This window comes from Xenopus tropicalis, chromosome 2 (assembly GCF_000004195.4).
Source record: "Xenopus tropicalis strain Nigerian chromosome 2, UCB_Xtro_10.0, whole genome shotgun sequence".
Classification (NCBI taxonomy): Eukaryota; Metazoa; Chordata; class Amphibia; order Anura; family Pipidae; genus Xenopus; species Xenopus tropicalis.
The window spans coordinates 149,952,707-149,977,431 of record NC_030678.2 but is presented as its reverse complement, the minus strand read 5'-3'; the positions used below and the strand labels follow the sequence as shown (position 1 = coordinate 149,977,431).

The window sequence follows — 24,725 nt, the reverse complement described above, 5'->3', positions numbered from 1 at the left end:
TGAACTTGATGGTCATTTTTAAACCTAACTTACTATGTAAAGTAAAGAAATGACTTTGCTGAGCTTAAAATAATAATAATAAAATAAAGGGTCTGCCATTTCTGGATGAAAGGTCTGATTTTGGGCCCCTATGTCCTGGTGGGCCCTGGGCAAATGCACCTTTTGCCCATTTATTAAACCTGCCCTGGGTGCCCACTATACACAGTTCCTTTACCTGGGTGCCTGAGCTGAGAAAGAACATAAACAACACAAAAGACAAGAACTCACAGGATTTGCTGAACTAGGACTGCAATAATGAGCCAACACGGCCCCTGATCTGACGAAAAATCAAGCCTGCCCAATCCACATTTGGCGAGGTATTGGTCAGGGAGGCCATACATGGGCAGATAAGCTGCAATAAATCTCTACTACCGTGGGAACTTATCTCCCTGAAATGCCTCCAAACCAGCACTAATGTGCAGGGCTGTGGAGTCGGAATCGGAGGCAATTTTGGGTACCTGGAGTCCGAGTCGGCAAAAAATGAACCGACTCCGACTCCTACTAAATTTAAATGGGAATAAAAAAAATAAAATAAAGCAACTTTAAATGTCCCAATTCACAAAGTCATAATTAACTACTTCTCTGCTATAAGAATAAAGCCCAATGCACGCAGTGCATAAACGAACACGATGAGCGACCATGAAGCTTTTCATTGACTGTATGCTTCACTAAATGGGACGTAACGCACAGTTACGGTGTGGCAGCTCCACTGCGTCGTGTTCCTCTGTTACTGGGAACCCAATGCCCACTGGGAACCCAGCCTAACTCTCACTGATAACTAATTAAGTAAAAAAAATTTGCAGGACTAGAAATACTTGTATACGTGAAGGGAATGGATAGTCCATAGTTTAAGACTGAAGCTTTAAAACATTTGAAAAACTGCTGTAATTCAGCTGTAATGTTAGCTTAAACTTTAAACATGACTATGGGATTCTAGGGAAATCATTAGGCGTAGGAGTATAGATAAAATTGTCTATCAGTTTATTATCAGTTCAGTCGTGGATGTATAAAATACATTAGCATATTAAAAACAGAGGAGTCGGAAGTATCAGAAACTGAGGAGTCGGAGAATTTATCTACCGACTCCACAGCCCTGCTAATGTGAACCACTGGTGGGCAGGCATACCCATTGTTAAGTTGCCCAAAAGTTTCCTACTTTCCATTTATTTCACTGTATACACTAAAGACAACAGATATATAGAGGACAAGTAGAAATGTTCTTTCTTTTACCTGCATTCATATAGGAGAGCTGCCCTGCTGTTGTGTAAACCAGGGGTGGCCACGTCCAGCCCATTGGTCTTTTTAATCCGTCCCGTCGAGGATTGGTGTGTCTCGCTTTTCCTAACAGAGACCGCAGTCAGCAATCTCTGTCTTTCAGAAAATCCTGACTCCGCAAGTCTCATCGCGCGAGACTTGGCGTCAAGACTGCATGTAAGCGCAGCAACGCAAAACCTAGGGGACTGACGAGCAGAGACGGTGCCGGCCCATCCCGTCAGTCAAATTTTAAAAGTCAATGTGGCCCCTGTGCTTAAAAGTTTGCCCATCCCTGGTGTAAACTAAGGTTGGAGCTTATCCAAGTACGTAAAGAGAGGGTAGATACTGCAACTAAACTGGTAAAGGGGATGGAAGATTTAAGCTATGAGGTTAGACTGTCGAGGTTGGGGTTGTTTTCTCTGGAAAAGAGGTGCTTGCGAGGGGACATGATTACTCTGTACAAGTACATTAGAGGGGATTATAGGCAACCAGCGCACCAGAGGTCACCCCTTTAGATTAGTGGAACGGAGTTTCCATTTGAAGCAGCGTAGGGGGTTTTTCACGGTGAGGGCAGTGAGGTTGGGGAATGCCCTTCCTAGAGATGTGGTAATGGCAGATTCTGTTAATGCCTATAAGAGGGGCCTGTGTAACAATGTAACCATTAACTGGCCATCAGGCTAAAGCCCTTACGGGGGAGAGAGAACCGTAGGGAGTTCTGCTCTAGTGCAGACGGTAACACTGCTTTCCTACAGTCAGCCAAGGCACATATATGGCTTCTTTTCAGCAAGAAAAAACATGCAGAGAAGAAAAGTCTGAGCACAATAAGCCCCCTTATGGGGCTAAAAGGAAAATGGCTAAATATTGCGAAGTCAGAGGCAGATGTTTAGGCTACAATAATAAGCCAACCAGTGGCTCGTGAGCAACATGTTACTCCCCAACCCCAAGGTTGTTGCTCCCAGTGGCCTCAAAGCAGGTGCTTACAATTGTGTAGGCTGCCAGTCTATATAGGGGCGACTAAATCGCTAATAACGGCAGTTATTTGGCACCTCAGGAACTTTTTCATGCTTATGTTGCTCTCAACTGGTAAAAAAAAGGTTGGTGACCCTGCAGTGAGGCAAGTGACACACTAAAGGCTGCTGTGTGTTGTGTGGGCACTTGTTAGCACGCGAATGGGACGGATTTTGCTATGGGAACACTAAAGTTGGCATTTTTTTCCCGAAACTTTAGTTAATGAATTAACTTTGCATTGGTGCACACTTTCTTCTCCCAAACCCTAATTAACAAATGCAAATTATGAAACATGCAGAAAGCATTTTGTGATTTCTTTATTCGTGTGACCAAAAGTCACGATTTTAAGGGTTTGGATTTGGTTCGGCCTGGAGCATGAATTTGTCTGAATCCTGTTGAAAAAGGCTCAGCTGCAGCCGAATCCCAGATTCAATGCATTGCTACTTTGTACAGATATATAGGTTCCATTTAATACAAAAGAGATCCAGGAGTTGGTCATTTTAGAAACCCAGTTCATTTACAGGAACAATAATTCTCTGGTATTTGTATATACATTACACAACAGCCATAATTAATTACATCCTTATAAATAGTGCTTAGTGATGTCATTTGTGTCAAACGACTTGCTAAAACTTGTGTACCGGTATGGGACCCATTATCCAGAATGCTCAGCAACGTAACTTGGATCTTCACATCTTAAAGGTGGCCATACACGGGCAGATCGAATTCTGCAAGCGGCAATGGGGCAGTCGGTTCGGGCCGATGCGGTCCCCGATCCAACGGGATTTTCTAACCTGCCCGATCGAGATCTGGCCAATTTCAGGCCAGATATCGGTCGGCCAGTCCGATCGTTTCTGCCCATACACGGGACCCATATCGGCAGCTTCTATCGGCCCGTGTATGGGGACCTTAAGTCAACTTAAAGATTCTTTAAACATTAAATAAACCCAATAGGATTGTTTGGCTTCCAATAAGGATTAATTATATCTTAGTTGGGATCAAATACAAGTATAAATTTGCTTATAATGGAGTCTATGGGATACGGCATACCTGTAATTTGGAACTTTCTGGATAATGGGTTTCCGGATAACAGATCCCATACCTGTACTATGATAAATAATATAACCCCTTTATATGGGCTTGAAACTCCTCTGTGACTTGCAATATCTATATATTTTACAATAGGGGGCACATTATTTACATTATTGTAAACACTGCTTAGTGATGTCATTAGTCATAACTGGTTCTGTGATGTAATTGGTATCACATGACTCATTAAAAAAAAAAAAATTAACCTTGGAGTTTCAGAATCTGTTAGAAAAGCATTTGGACTTCTGCCTCATACATTTATATGGCCATGGAACTCCAAAATGACGTGTCATATCCTTTTTACTAAATATGTACATTATTTCCTATATATATCAGGATATCCTAGGTACCATTATTCAATGGGAGAACCCACATCACATGTGCCTGGGAACCCCAGTATTAAGGCATGGTAGTGTGGCAAGCAGTCCAGTTGATACGGCTGCAGATGGAGTGCTGTGCAAAGGGGGCTAGTAGGGAGGCTTTAGTTCCCCTTTAAATTATGAAAGCAGACAAGGATAAAATACTAAAATAACACATGGCTTGGATGCTCTACTGTCGCTGACATTTATTTTAAAAAGAGGACTGGATAGAAGCTCAATACATCCCTGCAGACAGAATGCTGCTTCCTGTGTATGCCATTTCCTAGTGTTTCTTCTGGTCTGGCTGCTGAAAGCCATCTGCTGCTCAAAAATGGAGACAGGAAATCAATATGGCAGCCCAACAGATATGCCAGACAAACAATGGATTCCTGTTGCTACAGTGCTTGTACTGGTGCCTGAAATTGCAAACATGAAACTGCAGATTAAATATATTTATTAGAAAAAAAAAACAGCAGCCTCATTAAAAATTGGATGGATCCTTGAAAAGCAACAAAGCTCCAAGTTGTGCAGCTCTCAAACTGGTGCCATGCTGAGAGGTGCAGTTCCACACAAAGTCACAAGTCATGATTTTCAAAAGCGCTCCAAAGTGTCAAAAATGTAACTGGAGGGAGGCATTGTAGCTATGGCGTTCAGTTTTACTCCATTAATCGTATGACTTCAATAGGGATTTAACCCCCAGTGTGATCTTTGGGATTTAATTAAAAATGAAAATAAAGGAACAGAGACAAATCGGTGCATGTGAATACTGCCCATAGAATAAAAACAAGCATTTCCAGGATTCTTCTGAACTGCAAAATGTCCCTGTGGAACCAAGAGAAATATCCACATGCTACAAATGGAACTCAGTTTGTTCCCACAATGGCTGATGGGAATTGAGTACGTTGAGTGATCATCTCCAATCAATACTGAGTGATCAGCCAGGGACCCGACCAATGGCACCATCTTTGACCATATGCCAACGCACTTGTGCGCTTACATTGCAGACTACGTTAGCATAATGTATTTAGGGCATGTTTATTTCTGGGTCTTAGTGACCCTATAGGTTTATGGAACGTGGATTTCAGTTGTTTGGCATTTACAGCAGCTTTATCTTTATATGAGCAGTTACACAGCAGTGTTGGTGGTTTCTATCTCTGGCAGCATCATATCCAGTTTTAGGCTCCCTGGAATGCTCACTGAAAACCAATCTGTACGAAGAAGCTAAAAACTAGATTTGATTGGCCAAAGGCAGCAGCCACCCACCCCATAGTTCTCCTCTGTATACAGCGACAGATAAAGGGAAGCCCTTGGGGGGGGGGGGGGTGTTCTATTAATGCATGAAAGTGCCAGCAATGGGGTGCATTGGGCACATATATGCCTGGAAGTGCCGAGTAGCCTTATTAGGGCAAGAAGAGCCAGTGCAGTGCTTGGTTATTTCATGTTTAAAGGAACAGTAACACCAAAAAATGAAAGTGTATAAAAGTAACTAAAATATAATGTGCTGTTGCCCTGCACTGGTAAAAGTTGTGTGTTTACTTCAGAAAGTCTACTATAATTTATATAATAAGCTGCTATGTAGCCATGGGGGCAGCCATTCAAAGGAGAAAAGGCACAGGCACTTAGCAGAAAACAGATAAAACACTATTGTATTCTACAGAACTTATCTGTTATCTGCTATGTAACCTGTGCCTTTTCTCCTTTTTTCCAGCTTGAATGGCTGCCCCCGTGGCTACACAGCAGCTTATTATATAAATTATAGTAGTGTTACTGTAGCAAACACACCAGTTGTACCAGTGCAGGGCAACAGTGCATTATATTTTTATTACTTTAAACCTCTTTCATTTTTTAGTGTTACTGTTCCTTTAAGTCTATGAGGAACACCAGGAGATATTTGTTGGGTTCTACAGCCAAATGCTGGAAATGCACCCCATGTGCTACAGACCTGAAAAAAAATACACAACAAAAAGCTGTTACATACAAAGCAACATCACACTTTTTTGGATTTTTGTTGTGTTTTTTTTTTTTGTTTTTTTGAGAAAGCTTGAAACGAGCTGCAAGCCGTAGGTGTGGAATGCTCAGGTTATTGGGCAGCCACTAGTAAATAGTAAATAAACATCAAGGAAGCAGCTCTCGTGTTTGAGCAGAAGATAATGATTCCCTTTTTACTCCTCTAGAAGATAACAGTTACCATAATATAATGGGATATTGATTTTCAGTGCATTACTTACAAAAAAAAAAAAAAAAAAAGCGCTATTGGAATGTGAAGAAACCCACAGACATGGTGCGGCCGCCAGAAGGGACAAACAGATATGAATAAATCATGTGCTTTGTCCAAAAGACATAAATGTGTGTCTGCAACAAGAACTGGAATGGTTCAGTCACCCATAAAAGGACTCAGAGATGCTCAGGGAATATTAAATAGGGGCCATGTCTGTTTTATCCAGAGAATTTATCTAATGAGACTCAAACAAATACCTGAGATTAAAATAAAATGAATAAGAGCAGCTGTCAAGTGTCTGTACCTTGGCTGCACAGTAAATAACACCGCAACCTTCCTGAATCCCAGCCAAAAACCTTTTGATTTATATAGGAAAAATATTTGCATGCGTGTCGTGTATATCCCTATAGCCTAAGTATAGAGAAGGAAGAGGGGAGGAAGATATTATCTTGTGAATGTAGCATCCCAGTGGCCTGTTAATCTGCGATTTCCATAGGGATCTACAGAAAATTTACACTGAAATATTTTGCACCTTTTAAAAATGTTTATGGCTGCTCAATGGATTCACGTGGACTTCTTCATATAAGTGAATCTAAGATGACTTAAGACAAAGTAAGACATGGGACCAGCGACATGGAAAGCCTTGGACAGGACCAGGGTCATAGCTAAAAGGTACTAGGCTCCCATAACCTCAGGAAAATGAAGCATATGAAAACTGAAGAACTTTTAGGGCCCAGTTAGCTGCCGCCGCCCCCCCTCCCAGAAGTAGCAGGGTCTACTCTACCTGTTATAATCCTGTACAGGACTGATCCACATCAAAGTAAGTTCTAGCATAAGAACTGGAGGGCTGGACATACCTGTTTAATGGGGAAACCAAAAGCAGTGGTCGGTATTTGATATCCCCACTATTTAGTATACAGTGACCAGTTCAGAAGTCTTTGAAAAATAGATGTTCTGCAAGCTCTCTTTGTAGCGTTAAAAATAAGTGATGATAAGGAAGCCAAGCCATAGAATTCCAGTGCCTTTCTGCAGTAAAACCAGAAGCAGCTTGCCAGTCTAGGGGTAGGTAGCACAGAGTTGTGGGCATCTTTGCTTTGGGTTACCCTGCCACATATTCTGTTCTGCCAAAGGAACGGGTAATGGTTGGAATGCCGGCCGCGCAGCTTTTCCCTTTCGAGAGCCAACACACAAAAAATGATGAAGACAAGATCCAAAAATCAGGGAGAGCAGCAAGTAAACCAAATCTCTAAAAGAACTGTTTGCAAACAAATTGCAAATATTGTACTCTAAGCAGCAGGCAACTTGTTTCACCCAAAAGGATGGAAAATACCGCAGTACACAGCAAGCTGCAAGCTCAGTTTTGTTAAAACCTAAAGGTCACAGACGATTTTAAACTGCGTCCAATGGTTAAAGATAAAAAGACAGGAACCAAATGACTTCTCCTCTCCAAAGGATTCATACTGAAAGGCTAAACTCCTAGGTTCTCGCGCTACTCCTCTAGAACTGGAAGATATTCCCTTCTCTGTATCTTGTTTCCAACAGTGAAGGATGGGTATTGTCAAGATACAACAGGTGTCATATCCCACAGCTGGAAAAAGAAAACAAACAGTAGTCACTGCCCAGAAAACACAAAGGCAGTATTGTATTCTAAACTAAATGACATTACAGAACTGGACATCCAGGTGGAATTCTGTTATGAGCTAGGGAAGTTTAGAGCAAAGTTTTAGAGCAAACTTAGTAGAACTTGTTAAAGAGCGACTTGGTTGCTAAGAACCCACCAATACAAGGCATCATTATATGTCTCAGTATGCCAGTGTAATTATACACAAAATACATTTCATATAACTCTTTCAGGCGGCAGCAACAGTGCCACTAAAGTCATTCCATCACGTCAGAGAAAGGAATAGTTTATGTTAAGGTGGCAATACACCGCTGGTACCATATGAAACAAAGTTTAGTACGATAATTGGTGCGTGTATGGTAGGAGGTGAGACGACCGCTATTGGCAAAAGCCTTGGATATTGGTCGTCTCATTGATCAGGCAGGATGGAAAACTTTGGGCACAAACATTGGCAAACATTAATGCTGTATCGGCATATAGAGATAGAGTCCCTATGTTTCTACCTGCATATCTGACGATTAGTGGAGTGGACAAATGACCTTGACGTGGGAAATATTGTAGTTGAAGCTGGCCATACACGCAATGATGATATTGTACGAAACCTGGATACCACAAAAGGCTGCAATCATCGATCGGCCAGGTCAAAAGAGTTTGATCAGGCGCCATTGAAGGCACCCAAACAAAATCTATGTTCAGGACTGAATCGGCAGAAGGAGGTAGAATTTCTATTGTTTTACCTCCATATCTGAAGATTCAGCCCTGAACGTCAGTGGAGGGTGGGAACGATCTTTAGTGTGACTGATGGTCGCTACGTGTATGGCCACGTTAAGACTTGGTTTCTAATCAAAATGATGCTGCACTTTGTTTTATGTGCACTTGGACAACCAACCTTAATGACCTTGTCACTTCCTGAGGTTAACAACCATACTCTAGTCGCATCATAGTGTACATGGATGATGTTGTGCTTGCTGTCATGGAAAGTTGCTGTAGGTGCACGCCTTAAAGACAAGAAATGAAAGATCTGTAGTGACATTATATCTTTCTCTAGAGTTTCTTTTACAAACATCAATTGCTTTGTAGCCACCAAACCCTGAATGTTGCACGGACAGTCTATTTGGAAAATCCATTGGGAGAGAGGAGGATACCACAATGGATAACAAATAACGGCACAATCTGATTCATGCCACCTTTCCTAGAAATTTTTAGCAACATTTAACCATTATCACTAAACCAACCGATAATAATTTCATAAAGCTGAGGGTCTGCAACTCCCCGAAACAGCCCAGCGAATACTAACAAAGTGACTGAACCAATGGGCAATGGTTTCACCTTAAGGCAATGGTTACGGTAGCTTCTGAAAGTCAATGCTGAAGTCTATTTATTGTTTAGAACCACAGTGATGCAATTTCTTACTTCTTTATTTTGTTCTCTGTACCTGGAGAAAGCGATTAAGTAACAAATGGAGTTGGTATAAAATTCGGAATCATGGCTGCCCAGAGCTGGTATCAACAACCACAGTATCCGCATAACAAGAAGGCACAAGCCCATGAATGGTTCTATTAAGAGCATTACAAGTTCTGTTGCCATAGTCTAGTTCTCATCTCCATTTCACGGAAAGTTCTTTTTCTCCAGCTAAAATAAAATGTATTCCCCAGGCAGAGACTTACTGTTCATCAGTGATGCTCTCGTGGCAGCTGTCACAGACACGCACTTCAAACTCAAAGCCCATGAGTGGAATTGTGGACCTTTTGGAACTACACTTGCCACAGACGGCTTTCCCGCATTTCCTGCAATGGTGCTGAAAAGTAATTCAATAAAAAAAGAAAGATTGAAAAAAATGTGATAATAAAAAATGTGACGTTTATGCTAGAATGAAAAAGGCCACAATACTGGAGCAGTGTCTCTACAGAGAGTTGCCAGTTGCTTAAGTACTGTCATACATATACCTTACAGCTGAAGGCAGACTCAAAGGACAAGGACAAAGGACAGTTTGCTTGTATAAAGAGAGAAGGATAGGACAGAAGCTCTTATAAGCATCACAGTTACACAGGTTTTGGAGCTCACACTCAGCAGAAACCATAAAGAGAGATAAGAAGCAGCAGCAGCAGCGAGAAAGAGTAAAAATGAACTGCCTGGTTCATGGCCCCAGCACTATGAATGTCTGCTTTCTGTTATGGTCTATGTAACACCTACTGGGTTGAACCTACAGGAGAGTCTTTCTGCATTAAAGAATATGACAAATTTACTCCAGAGATAATTTAGAACATACGCTTGCAGTATTCTAAAACACCAACATTAGTCTACAGAATAGAATATAACCTTTATGAGTTATTTGTAATTAATATATAGTGATGGAATAAACAAATGCTTCTGCCTCTATTGCCATTTTGCTGATATCTCTCAACAAAGGCAGAAAGAATCCCAATAAACTGGCAAAGGCACCCAAGCTTGAAGAGTAATCCCTTCCATTGGAACATGGTCTGTTTGTGGGACAGGAATGCAGGCCCGGACTGGCAATCTATGGATTCTGGCAAATGCCAGAGGGGCTGCTGTAAGATGCCACAGTCTACAGTCACTATTAGATGGGCTGGTGGGGGCTGTTTGGGTCTTTGTGTAACAGAAATTCCAGGGCCTATTTTGAATCCCAGTCCGGGCGTGCACCAATGTCTATGCCCGATGCTTATCAGTGTACAGGACATGATGTGAAAATACTGTAGTGCTGAATATTTTTATATCTACAGGATGAACTCAGTAACAGTTAGGATAAAGGAAGAATTGCTGAATCTTTATTTATTTTGTTTATAACATAAAACTTGATAGAAGACCCTCTTTATATCAAGTTTTTTCAGATAAGGAAAGGAATAAGAGGAGTGAGAATGGATATGCTGGAAAACCAGACCTGTCTCAGGCCAATCTTTTTATGGTCCCACATCTGCTTGAAGTTCCAGAAGAAAGGTTGGTCACACTTTTGGCAGGAATCGCTGTCCAACCACTCTGGTGTCTGAGGAGCAGAAAAACACAGCAAAGTAATGTTTCCGGAAAGAGTAGAAAAAGAACAACTTATACCCAATGAATAAGCATGCCGAGGTGGGACACAATAGTCATATCTTAACACAGAGCTGCTCCTACTAGTATCAATCATTGCCAAGTCTATTCCAATGGGTCACTATTAGGGGGAGCACATCACTGCAGGCCAATAATCATGTGCCCCTATCTAGATGGGTGTACAGGTTCTTCTCCATATGAGATGCAGCCATATGCAGATACACTTAGACTCTTTTTAAGGTTGAAACACATTTTCCACTGCGTTTTACAGATTATGAGATCTGATAGACTATGCTCAGGTCTTTCTACTAACTCTAAGGTTAGTAAGGCCTTTCCTTTTATTTTCAACAATATCTTATTGCACTACCCACTAGTGTCAGAGTGGGCCTCTTAGATGCTACTAAAGAATGACATTTATGGCCCACTTGCAAAAATTATACATACACAGGGCTAAATATAATAGGGGTCATATAGAGCTATGGTAGTAAGAGCTGATTGGAACTGTCCTTGGCTGCGGCCCACCAGGAGAATCTCTGGTACTATGGCAGGCCAAGCCGAACCTACATATTTAGTTTTTATTCTTCCATCTTTGCTTAGAAGCATTCTATCCAATTTTTTTGTTCATGTACAGATGAGTTTGGAGAATTCATCCAATCAGCATGCTCTTAGGAATGCTGCCCAGCTGTTCAGCTGAAAGCCTGTTGGCCAGGTGTGCCCCCAGAGATTTTTATGGCCCGCAGTCAGTTTAAACATTTCACAGACTTTACTGTATAACATCATAATTTTAATTTAATCTGGCCTTTGAACATGCTGTATGACAAATTACTGACCCCTACATGCACTGCTTCATATAACATATACTAAATGGGGACAAATTTTCATGATGTTACACAAATATGATATACAAACATATATGATGTTATCATGTATCCCCTTTGGGACCAATAATATCCTTATATATTGTATGCAAGGGAATACATAATTACCTATGAAGCTACACATTATATTTATTAAAATGCATGCAAGAAAAAAACACAAACGTAAACGTACCTCCTGTCGTTCCACATCCATATTCCAGACTACGATCCCGCCATCTGCGCTGCACGAAATGAGCTGCCTCGTGTGATGTGCATAGCTGATTGACTGGACTTTATCACTGTGACAAAAGTTGTTACAGGTTAGAACAACTACTGGGAAACATGTCAAAGCTTAGCCATTGAGCTGCCCAATGGGAACAGGATCAAGCAAAGGTAGGCATGGTCTGGGCCTGCATGGATCACACACACACGGAAAGTTTGTGAGGTTCTACCCTTTTTCTGAGTGTATTATATGAAAATCAATGATTTAGGACAGCTTATAGTTTCTCACGCTTGTGACGATGATTTATAGACAATATACTCAATGTAAACAGAGGCCACTGTCATCATGTTTTATAATCAATTTATTTTTTTGCACACAAGTGTTATTGTGTTACTTTGTTTCATTAGGGAGCTTGCACATTTCCAATTTATATAATGTACTTTACAAGGACGATGCTTTGGATTATTCTGCCTAAAGGTGGCCATACACGGTAAGATCCACTTGTTTGGGAAGGTCACCAAATGAGCAGATCTTCTCCCAATATGCCCACCTAAGGTTAGCGATATCAGGTTAATTCAATTTACAACAGCAGGTATAAGTGCAGTTGGACCGAGGACCACATCGAGCTGATGCAGTCCCCAATCCGACAGAAAATCAAACCTGCCTGTTCGAGATCTGGCCAAGTTTCGGTCGGGTAGACACATCCGTCAACCAGCAGTTGAAATCTGCCCGTGTATGGCCACCTTAAGCTTCTTACTGTATATCATTTAATCTAAACATTATAATAGTCACAGATATATACACTGAAAAGCAGCAGTATAGTCAATATTAATGAGCCTTTCAGACAAAAAGCTTTGCCTTTTGAGACACTGATACTAAGAGTGTGTAACATCCCTGCCATAAAAACACCACAAGCAACACAGAGCTTCTTCTGTTTATCAGAAAGGAAATAAAACAATCACAATACTGTATCCCTTTAACTTGGCTTCCAGCTACACAAAGGTACACAATAATAAAATATAACGTACAGGTATTATTCACAGTGAGGGACAAAGTACGAACACAGCTGCTATTACAATAGCAATGATAAAATTGCACAGGTAACACCAAGGATGTGGGTAAAAAGGCAGCCCAGCTAGGAAAGGGATCTACTGCAAACCTGTGTTTGATGTTGGTAGCAAGGAAGTCTGTTGTGTCAACAGGAAAATGTGGAACAATCCCTCCCTTTTTTATATATAAAAAAACATGGCAGAATACATTTAATGCCTAAAATAATAGCATTTAGGCAGGAATGCTGGGAAATACAGTGCAACAGAATTACAATGGCCACAGGCTTAATAGCCCTATTTTAGTGCAGGACTATGGTTGCTTACTTTTTGTAGGAAACAAGACAGGCTTTGCTTTATTTTTATCTTTCTTCCCTATGAATTTCATTGGCATTAATCATATTATGTAGCAGCCAGGAGGCCACTGGTAATGACAAATAAAATGACTATTGTGTGACAGCATGATATTGTCATTCATGTAGGGAGAGAATGTATGATTAGAGGCACTAAGTACAGAAGGAGCAATACAGTAGGATAGAAATAGTTGCTGGCACATTGGTTCCTAAGCGACAGCCATTAAAGGGCTTCCGCTAGGGCATTACCGGCTCCCCTAGGGGATATGCACACACACATAGCAAATCCCAGGATGCACTGCATGTTGTACTGTCTGTACAGCTCCTAGCAACCCCAAAAGGGCTTCCCTCATCCAACAACATTGGTCTAACTACACATGGTGGTTTTCATCTCACTTACTTGTGGCCCTGAAGTTCCAGCGCGGTTCCTTTGCGCCCCCCAATGTCCCATATGATGATGGAATGGTCGGAGCTCCCAGAAAAGAGCAGCCTTTGTACAGGATCCCAGCACAGCGACGTGACTCCAGCTGCAACGCAAGCACAGGAGCGCTCATTCCTTCCACTCACACCGCAGCAAACACAGGGCCACATACAAAGCAGGGTTTATACAGCCGGGCATGGCCGGATCATATATTTATATTAATTATGGGAAGGCCATCTCCCATACACTTAATTTTTATCAAACAAATTCTCTGTAATAATAAAACAGTATCATGTTCTGGATTCCAGCTAAGATATAATTAATCCTTATGGCAGGCAAAGCAATCCTACTGTTTTTAGTTGACTTAAAGGGGTTGTTCAAGTTCAAATTAACTTTAAGTATATGATGTAGACAATGATATTCTGCGACAATTTGCAATTGGTTGTCATTTTTTGTGGTTATTTAGCGCTTTGTTCAGCAGCTCTCCAGTTTGGAATTTTAGCAGCAACTGGGTTGCTATGACCTTATTTAACTTGGCAACCAGGCAGTGGTTTAAATGAGAGACTGGAAAATGAATAGGAAAGGGGCTGAATAAGGAGATAAGTAATAATAATAATAGATTTGTGAGCTCACAAAGCAATACTTTTTGGCTGTCGCTGAAGCGGAAGGCAAATAATTTTAAAACTATAAAAAATAAACAATGAAGTTGGACATCTATAACATACTAAAAATTACTGTAAAGGTGAACCACCCCTTTAAGGCATAGAGATCCAATTTATGGAAAAACCCCAGCTCCCAAGCATTCCGGAAAACAGGCTCCATACCTGTATATGCTAAAGGAAAGGCCAATCTAAAGGTGACCATACACTGGCCAATGCTGTACTGCATCCGGATCCTGAACGGACAGATATGGTACAAGAGGCCAAACACAATATGGCCACCTTTTTATTGTTCCATTGCTTGGGCTCCCCTTCCCTTACTCATGCAGCATGCACTGGCAGGCAAATCACCAATGAAGCAACAATTTGTCACTAAATGTAGATATTGGTCAGGATGCTCCGGGCAGGGAACACATCAATCATATGGCTCATACATGGCCATTATTAGTGGTTCTCTGTGATTTTGTCAAATAAAAAACACACATAGCACAGGGGGGATTATAATGAATATGCTGGGGCCAGTGCCACCTTACCCGTGTGTCCCTTGAAGGTTGTGATAAGGCTACAGTTATCTTGTTCAAGTTTAAGGATGGTAACCTGTCCAGATTGGTCCCCAACAAACGCATGCCTTGTCTCCACATCAAATCTATCAGGAAAGTGTTAAGAGGCATAAACACAGGTGGGTACCACTAGGTATGCCCAGGATGCCACACAGTCGCAGGGCAAAGCACCAGCACCCCAGCACCAGTATGGGCAGTTGGGGGGCCTTTCCAGCCTCCAAGTTGCATTACTGGGAAAACAGGAATTTGTTTTTGGCTTAACAATCTGGTATTGGAGGGGGAAAAGAAGCCGGTGTATGGGAAAGCACAAAAGCATCAAAACCAAGGGGGCCAGGGGAGCTATGGCCCATACAATTTTCTACCCCTGGTTTTTATTTTTGTAAGTTTAACTTACCCTACACCTGATCACTTCCTCAACCCTAGAAGCCGCATGTTAACACAATGATGGGCACAACTATAGAATATGTATCCAATCATTTATGTGAGAGACTAAAGTCATAAGAGGAGCCCACATCTTGCCATGTTTTGTATATTGATCTCAGGTAATGATCTTCATTGAGCAACTATTCTATATGACACACTCTGGTAAGGAACTTACAGAAGAGTTGTATCTTGCCCGTTGATCCCCTAAAGTTGTTCATTATTACCATTTGCCCCTTGCCATACCCTGGTTTGTTGCTCATAGCTCCGTGTTTGCTGCTCCCTGCTGTCCCGCCTGTTGAACACTGACGCACTTATTCTACACTACATTACTTTTCTTTTTCTTGCTCTTTCATTAATAGCAATGAGATCTATTATTAACGTTCTGTGTTTAGCTGGCTTCTCACCGACCTCTCAATTCACAACAATTGTATTAGCTCTTTCGATCCTGGCTTTTTCTATTTATGATTTAATGAACAGAGAAAAACCTTTGAGCGTTAGTACAAGTTACACTGGGGGACACAGCATATTCAGTCAATCAATGGCTTACTTAGTATTAGTACCTTAAACCTACAACCTCTGATTTGTTCCTCTGGTGGAAAATGACAATATCTTGTTAAATGAAAGGGTTTAATCGTGGGGGGGGGTGGCAAACACATGCTGGCCTATGATACTATTCTAGTGGGCCCCATGCTGCCATCTTCTCATTTGTCCCAGGGATACTTTGCTGCCCGGATCCTTTGCTGCCCGGATCCATGGGCACAGCCACAGCCCAGTGCTGATTAAGGGATCCCTGGGACAAGAAACCAGATGGCTGTGTGGCGCTTACTAGATTGGCACCCTGCCAAGAGAAGTGCCAGCCAGGGGTGTGAGGTAAGAGATTATAATCACTGGAGGTACAAGACAAATTGCCAAACCCCCCTCCCAGTGATTATGCCAACTGAAAGTATCTCCACATTAAAGTGAACAGTAACTAGGTGTGGCAGCAGGCACTTGGATTGGGTATCACTTGGGACATACAGGTGTCTGCCATAGATGGTGCTTTGCCATTGGGTTGTAAGGTAGAAGCTGCCAGTTGACCCAGCATTTTTGCCATCAAAGTGACCCCATGTCCCACTACCCTTACTATAAAACACTGTGCAGCTGATGTTAAACAGAGACAATGTAGAACTTGGGGGCAGAAGCACCAGGTACAACTTCTGTGTCTATTAAATGCTTTTATACAGGTTTTCTTTTAGGTCTTTCTCTGAACAGTAAAGTGCAGTTCTGGTATATCAAAGTGTTTCTGCAAATATAAATCATAACTCAACAGATAATGTCACATAAATACAATTAGGCTACATGGGGTGGCCATAGTTTGAAGCCTGCAGTCAGTCGGTACCAAGGGATATAAAGGCTCCCGGAAAGGATACTGTAGGCAGGAGGCGCAGGCAGCAGTGCGATAGTTCCCCAGTCGCTCCCCGGTCTCGGAGCAGTGCCACGCGAAGAGTTTGTCCTGACCGGTGCTCAGTAACCATTCCATCTCCAGCACAAACAGAACCATTGTTACTCTGCCCTGGTGAGCTGTACATACACAGTAAGAACTAGTCAGAGGCGCCTATGCTGCAGCCATCTTTATCCCTATAGCCTTGTCATTTCCATTATGGCACTAAACTACACCCTAACTAATATTCTTATAGGTTACAGAATGGGGTACATTATCTACCTCATACCTCTATAACACTGAGTACCCTAAATACCACTGTAACTGCTGCAATAAGGTCCAGTAACAACAAGAAAACCCCAATCAGCCTATAAGGTGGATACATATATGCATAGTTAGATTTTGTAGTTTGCATTAATCAGAATGATCACAATAACATCCCATTAAAGGAGTAGTTCACCTTCAAGTAATTTTTTAATGTGTAACAAATGGCAAATTCTTAGCAACTTTTCAATTGGCCTTAATTTTTTATTTAATAGTCTTAATTAAATGCCTCCTTCTGACATTTTTTATGCTTTTAAATGGGGGTCACTGACCCTGACAGCCTATAAATAATTGCTCAGTGAGGTGTTATGGCTACAAATCTTTTCATTCAAATCCTCTTCTATTCATTCATATTTTGAATTAAAATCACTGCCTGGTTGCTAGGGTAGTTTGGACCCTAACAACCAGATAGCTACTGAAATTCCAAACCTGAGATTGGCTGAACAAATGCTAAATAATTCAAAAACCATAACATTAAAAAAAATGAAGACCAACTGACAATTGTCTCAGAATGAGACTCTCTACATCATACAATTTAATACAGAAGTGAACAACCCCTTTAAAGGAATATTTGGGTTATGTATAACCTAGGCATAGTCATATTGTGTATATGTATGTATGTATGTATAACTTTATTTATAAAGCGCCACAAGGGTACGCAGCGCTGTACAATCTTAAAGAATACAAAATTACACACAGGGAGGACGAGTGATATAATAAATAAATACAATAAATACATATATATATATATATATAAGTGCCATGTGGTAAGAGACACAGTAGGAAGGAGGTCCCTGCCCCGTAGAGCTTACAATCTGAGTATATGACTGGGTGCGAGTGTGACTCTTACCAGTGTAGTTTTTTCCTGGGTTCATTTTGTTATAATCTTCTGACAAAATAAATTCCTAAAAGAAATGAAAACATTAATGGTCATGTCTTTAACATAAATATATGCACCAATATATGCATCCCCAATGCACATCCCTGCTGCCTAACAGCCATGTCATAGTCCTTATACCCATGGGAAGTTACTGTGCCCATTGCATCCCTGCAATCTCATTTCTATAAAGTATTACACATGCTGTGAGGGTGTTTCCTTTGCCTTACTAAGATTCCTTATCAAACTGGTAATTAATTCCAGGGTAATTTGAACAGTAATTTTCATATACTGTAGAATACTGGCTGGTTGTGGGGAAGCCTCTCTTATAAAAGACAGGTAGAAGCTTAGCCATAAAGCATGACAGAGCTGTTGCTCTAAAAAAAAAAAAAAAAAAAAAAGGAAGGACACAATGAGAAAGTATACCTTTTTTTTCAACATGAAAAATATAAAAAAAATTAAATATTGCAAAATAGAATAGTTTATGCTTATTTTTTTTTAATTAAAAAAAAGCCCTGACGGATCATTGTTTTGTTTTTATACTCACCACTTCCTGCAATCAGTTAAAGGAACAGTAACACTAAAAAATGAAAGAGCTTTAAAGTAATAAAAATATAATGCACTGTTGCCCTGCACTGGTAAAACTGGTGTGTTTGCTACAGTAACACTACTATAATTTATATAATAAGCTGCTGTGTAGCCATGGGGGCAGCCATTCAAGCTGGAAAAAAGGAGAAAAGGCACAGGATACATAGCAGATAACAGATAAGTTCTGTAGAATACAATAGTGTTTTATCTGTTATCTGCTAAGTGCCTGTGCCTTTTCTCCTTTGAATGGCTGCCCCCATGGCTACATAGCAGCTTATTTATATAAATTATAGTAGACTTTCTGAATTAAACACACAACTTTTACCAGTGCAGGGCAGCAGCACATTATATTTTAGTTACTTTTATACACTTTCATTTTTTGGTGTTACTGGTCCTTTAAGAGAGATAATGGGCTCCGTGTAAACAAAACCCCACCCATCCCCTGTGTTGTGACTGTTTTGGTGGATATTTTAGCAGAAGTCCACTATGCAGAAGGGTTAGGCTAATGTCCCACAGAGCAATAGCTCTCTGCTAATCACTCCAACAATAGCAGTCTCCGGTGAAAAAGCCTATGCGTCGCTTTTCGAAGTCACGTGAAGTTGCCTGCAGGAGGAAACTTAGTGCGACATGGGAAAGCCATAGTGATGTGTAGGCTTGTTCACCGGCTACCCGTATTGTTGCCAGTGGAAAGGCATTTCAGAGCGATTAACAGAGATCTATCGTAGGCGACTAACTCGCTGCCATAGTAACACTGATGCATGGCTTTCAGGGACAAACACAAACGTACATTTATGGGGTATTTCTACTTTGCACTGTTTCTGGTTGGGGTTTTTTGGCTTTTTTTAGTGGCAAGTATCCAAATATCAGACTGGGGGGGGCACCCGTGGGCTGCTCCCCAAAAGCAACGGTCCTAGCTAGCCTGTGCCTGTAGCTTTAGGGGCTATATATTTATGGTAGATATAGTCCTGCTTAGTCTGTCTCTTTCTAGCCTTAATGTAAAAATGCTATCTGGTCCCTGTAGTCACCCCCCACCGCCTCAAAAACAGAATAACATCAATGATTGTTTTTCTTATTTTCTTATTTCCAAACTGATGCCTGGTGCAACATATAAAAAAAAATAGAGGACTGGTTGCAAAATCTTTTTCCCAGCTTTCTGTCCTGTCCTGTAGAAATGCTGAGCCTGACATGGAAACTGGTCAGCAGTAATTACTGAACAGGAAAGAGAAGTGCATGGGGGCAAATAAAGAGCAGTCACAGATACACAGAAATATAAGCACAGTCGAAAGCCCTAAATAATTTGTCCAAAGACTGTAATAATGGGTTATAAACTGTTATTACCCATAGAATTTGTTCCAAGTATGGCCTTTGCCTATTCAATGCAAATTATAGGTCATCATGTTGGCTGGAATTTCACTAAAACAAAGGACGCGCAAGGTTGTATATACTCTATAGGGACTGCAATGTGTCCCTTGCTGTGTTTGAAATGGATATGCTGTTCCCACACTCTATTATTATTCCCCAGGGCACAAGCTTGCCTGCTCCCATGTACTCCGGAGTGGGGCAGTTTTCTGCAAACAGGAGAACCAGCCGGGGTATCAGGTAAATGATTACAATAACTGGGGGGGGGGGTGTCTAAGGGCAGTGACACTAGTCTCCCCGTGTGTCATGGCCCTAACAGCATGGGCACAGCACACTGTGCAAAGGGTAAATAAATGGCCAACTGCAGTGTTATCTCCCTATATGCTTGGCATAGAATATGAGCAGGTCAACAGGAGTCGCACACAAATGATATTGCACGGGTGCTTAACCCATTTATTTCAGCCAAAGAATTTGGCAAGAAAATGCTTTTAGAGGGAGCAGACACCCACCCAGAGAGGAACGCATTGCTGTGTGCCCCCATTCTGTAAGTAACTGTTTGTAAGGTCTTTACTGTTCTTCCTGGTTACAATATTGCAATTCAGGGACAGTTTGGGGAAACACTATGAGGAGTATATATAATACATTGTGCTGCTGTAGCAGTAAACATTTTAGAGCAATACATTAAATATTAACAAGGCAAAGGGAAGCATTATAGGTAGAGGTCACATTCCCAACGCACTCGCTCACTCTGCTTCTAGGCAGCCGACCTTTATGAAAACTACTGTATATGGGAAGAGTCACAAGCGGATTTGGACCTGAAATTGTGACGTGAAAACCCCCAGTATAGGGAGCTACATGCAGTGCTGCCTGTGTCTGATCATGCAAAGGGATCCTGTGCATTCTAATCACTCACTTTGTTGTTCCCTAACCAGGGGCTCTGTGCTCCAGCCAAACGCTGTCTCCCACCCAAGGCAAGTGACTTATGATGGGCACAAAAACTGTCAGACTGTTATTTCCCGGTGAAGAAATGAACCACAAGCCCAAACAGAACAATATTGCTGGATTCAACGTCAGACCAATCTGTTGGGTCACCAGAATATCTCAATGGACCCTATGGGTAATATATATTAATGAAGAAAACTGGCCATTTTGTGTTGCCAAAAAATTAAAGAAATGCTTAATTGGAAGGTTTCTGAGTTTTTCGCATGCAAAAAGGCATTTTTTCCCCAAAAAAGTTTGTTTTTTTCCAGTGAAACTAAATGTATGGTCAAATCTTACTATACATTTGTGAAAGGACTGAGCGGCACCAAGCGTAATTATACAGAAGAACAAGGAGCGCATTTTGATGCAAGTTCCTTTAACAAATGGAGTTTTACTGCAGGGAAATTACTGTTGGAAATGACCGCATTTGTATAGTACTAAAGGTACTAATGGCACCACCCTGTGCTGTAGCTCAGCAGTAGCTAAAAGCTGGCCATACACGTGGCGAAACATCGTCAGATCCGCCACACACCATTCAGGGCTGAATCGGCAGGTAAGGAGGTAGAAACAATAGGATTTCTACCTCCTTCTGTCGATTCAGCGCTGAAGGGAGATTTTGGTCAGGCGCCTTCTATGGTGCCCGATCAAAATTTTCAAACTGGTCCGATCGGCGAGTCGGCCGATATCAGCAGCTTCCTGTGATATCGGTCGACTCGCCGACATACCATACACGCACCGAATATCGTACAAAACGAGGTTTCGTACGATATTATCGGTGCGTGTATGGCCACCTAAAGGGTAGCCGGCTGTGTATGGCTGATGTGCAACAATGGTTACAGACTCGTTATTGCAAGCACAAGCCTAAAGAAGAAATTCTAGTACTGATAAAAAAAAAGCAAATACATATTAGATTGTATATATTAGAGTCACAATTAAAGGCACATTCAATCATTATTTCTGTACAACATTCCTTGCATTCCTGGTTCCCTGGCATCTGCCAGTTTAAAGTGGAAGTGCTAAAACCCTTAACAACTGGCAAGAACTCCCTGAACAAAAGGGCAAATAGCTGAGCAGCCCACAGGCCTTTAAATAACGCCATTCAGTAAGCACTGGCAGGCCCAAGCCAGAAGCAGTCACTACAGCGGCCATGGGATTGTCACAGGAACAGCAATGCATTGTGCCAGCCGCCTGGGAGCTGGAGTTCTCTAGGGCACACAGTTTACAGATATGTTGCATTGGTATTACAGGTATGGGACCTGTTATCCAGAATGCTCAGGACCTGAGGTTTTCTGGATAAGGGATCTTTCTGTAATTTGGATCTCCATAACTTAAGTCTGCTAAAAATCATTTAAATATTGAATAAACCCATTAGGTTTGTTGCCGCCAATAAGGATTAATTCTATCTTAGTTGGGATCAAGTACAAGGTTCTGTTTTATTATTACAGAGAAAAGGGAATCATTTTTTAAAATTTGAATTATTTGCTTATAATGGAGTCTATGGGAGATAGCCTTTCCATAATTCAGAACTTTCTAGATAACGGGTTTTCCGGATAAGGGATCCCATACCTGTACTTTAACTCTGCATATTTTTCTTTTACAATAAACCTGGATTAGAAAGAGGAATAGGTTGACATGCAATGGATTTATAGGCGTACTTACGGAGATTGTGCCATTGTCCAATCCCACAGTTAGCCTTCTGGTTTCAGGGTTAAAACACATGCAACAACATGGAGCTGGAAGACAAGAAAACAAGAGAGGGCCAATAGCACGACATGGGTTGTTAAGAAGAGCCCCAGGGTTAGTGAGACCCGTCCTATTTGCTGCTGCTGAAATGAAGAGCTGTGTGCCATAGAGCTGTGTGCCATAGAGCTGTGCGCCATAGAGCTGTGCGCCATAGAGCTGTGCGCCATAGAGCTGTGCGCCATAGAGCTGTGCGCCATAGAGCTGCGCGCCATAGAGCTGTGCGCCATAGAGCTGTGGGCCATAGAGCTGTGCGCCATAGAGCTGCGCGCCATAGAGCTGTGGGCCATAGAGCTGTGCGCCATAGAGCTGTGGGCCATTGAGCTGTGGGCCATAGAGCTGTGGGCCATAGAGCTGCGCGCCATAGAGCTGCGCGCCATAGAGCTGCGCGCCATAGAGCTGCGGGCCATAGAGCTGCGCGCCATAGAGCTGCGCGCCATAGAGCTGCGCGCCATAGAGCTGCGCGCCATAGAGCTGCGCGCCATAGAGCTGCGCGCCATAGAGCTGCGCGCCATAGAGCTGCGCGCCATAGAGCTGCGTGCCATAGAGCTGCGCGCCATGCACTGCCATAAACAGGTCTCCAACATAGAGGAATGCATTCATTTGCTCTGTACATTTGCATCTTTGGCTCAGTAACAGTAGAAAGTGAGCTGTGAATGGCCCTTTTCCCTCACTGCTCAATTGCATTCTACAAATATTTTAGTCTGCAGCAGGAGGGCCCCAATACTACTTACCTAATAGCGCCACTCTGTGTTGATCTATAAGTGGGTATAGATTCGTTATTTTAAGCACAGTTGATGGGGGTACCTTTGAATTGGGTAGGAGGTAGTGAGGTGCTGGATGACATTTGGGTAGCACTGTCAGCCTACTTAGTCAGCTAAGAGGCTTTGTTCTTAAAAATATTAATTGAAGGGTCTTAATTAAACTGGACTTGAACATAGTTTTATGTATCTAATTCTTTATGGCAATGGCTTAACAGGCACCTACCAGATCCTCCCTCCACCTGCCCCCCCCATTCGTGTCCCCGTTCCCTGGAGGCTTGTGCTGGGTAAGTAAGAGAGTGGCTGGGAAGGAGGGATTTCTTAGAGCTATAGACTGTGTTTTACCGGAAAAGTACCAACACCATTGGCTCCTGAAGCGATTGCAGGCTTTTGTTATTTAAACACGGCACATTCTGTATGCAGAACCAGAGGCTCCTATTTACAACTTTGTGCCTAGAAATCTTTGAGCTTGTACCACAAGGTGTTTAGAGCTTTTCTGATTATACCAATTTGGGTTACACCATGCACTGTACAGTCCTTTTGGTTATTGTCCTATTGTCTCTAACTAGGTTAACTAGTTAGAGTAGGTGTAAGAGGTTACCTGTGAATCCTCTTTAATATTGTGCAGTTCAGGGCTGTATCTGCCTGGCCCTATATTTTGACCATGAGTTTTAAGGGAAAAGCCCAAGGGACCCTATATTGTAAATCTGTGGGCAGAGCTAAGGAGGTGTCTGGTGAAAATTGGCCAGATATTTATCTGGTGGGTTTAAAAATCCCAGAAGGTGAAGAAACCATCAGCTTGTTGATGCTTCTCTCCCTGATGGCCTGTATTCCTGTAGTTGAGATCTGCTCTTTGGCAACCCCATTTAATTGTATGGCCACTTTCATACCAAGCGGTTCATTCTTGCTTATCCAGCGTATTATTTTAAAATTCTACACCAGATATAGGAATACCAATAAGTGCAGTAGTGCTCCTGAGCAGGCCCAGACTGGGATTCAAAACAGGCCCTGGCATGTAAAGTGCATAGTCCAAACTGCCCCCCCACCAACCCAATAAATAGTGACTGTATATAGGAATCTTACAGCAGCTCAGAAGCCAAAATTCACAGATTGCCAGTGTGGGCCCAATCCTGTGGGTTGCTGGCTGTTACTAGCCATGCGTTTACTGATTCCTAATAAAAACTGCCCCCACTGCAGAGGTACTAACTGACAAGTACCTGGCTTTGTTTCCACACAGGCACTCTTACAATGAGTCTTTGTGACATTGAGGAAGAAATGTTGGCTGGTAAACACGGATTTATGTGTCATAACATTTGAAATAAGGAGTACAGTATAAAGGTAATTATAATTATGATGGCCAAACCCAATATCACAAGTAATAGAAAACAAAAAGATGATTGTATAGGGGAAGCCATGAATGTCAGGGCTGTTTCATAAACACTGAAGCCTTCAGCTTCCATTTGGCATTTTTGCTACTGTGCACTTCTATATTGTAGGGTT

At 41.9% G+C, this 24,725-nt stretch overlaps 1 protein-coding gene across 1 annotated transcript in view; it reads right to left on the bottom strand.

The window, feature by feature from the left end:
* Window positions 1-5,762: 5,762 nt before the first annotated feature.
* Window positions 5,763-24,725, bottom strand: part of wdfy2 (WD repeat and FYVE domain containing 2) — a 32,542-nt gene continuing 13,579 nt past the window's right edge. Inside the window, exons 3-12 of the mRNA XM_002936724.5 lie at window positions 22,384-22,457; window positions 17,770-17,824; window positions 16,585-16,735; window positions 14,726-14,838; window positions 13,513-13,639; window positions 11,684-11,789; window positions 10,488-10,589; window positions 9,256-9,386; window positions 8,478-8,586; window positions 5,763-7,555 (exon numbers count right to left, since the gene is read on the bottom strand). Coding sequence (XP_002936770.1) covers window positions 7,526-7,555; window positions 8,478-8,586; window positions 9,256-9,386; window positions 10,488-10,589; window positions 11,684-11,789; window positions 13,513-13,639; window positions 14,726-14,838; window positions 16,585-16,735; window positions 17,770-17,824; window positions 22,384-22,457 — 998 coding nt within the window. The 3' untranslated portion in view covers window positions 5,763-7,525. The remainder of the gene's footprint in view (window positions 7,556-8,477; window positions 8,587-9,255; window positions 9,387-10,487; window positions 10,590-11,683; window positions 11,790-13,512; window positions 13,640-14,725; window positions 14,839-16,584; window positions 16,736-17,769; window positions 17,825-22,383; window positions 22,458-24,725) is intronic.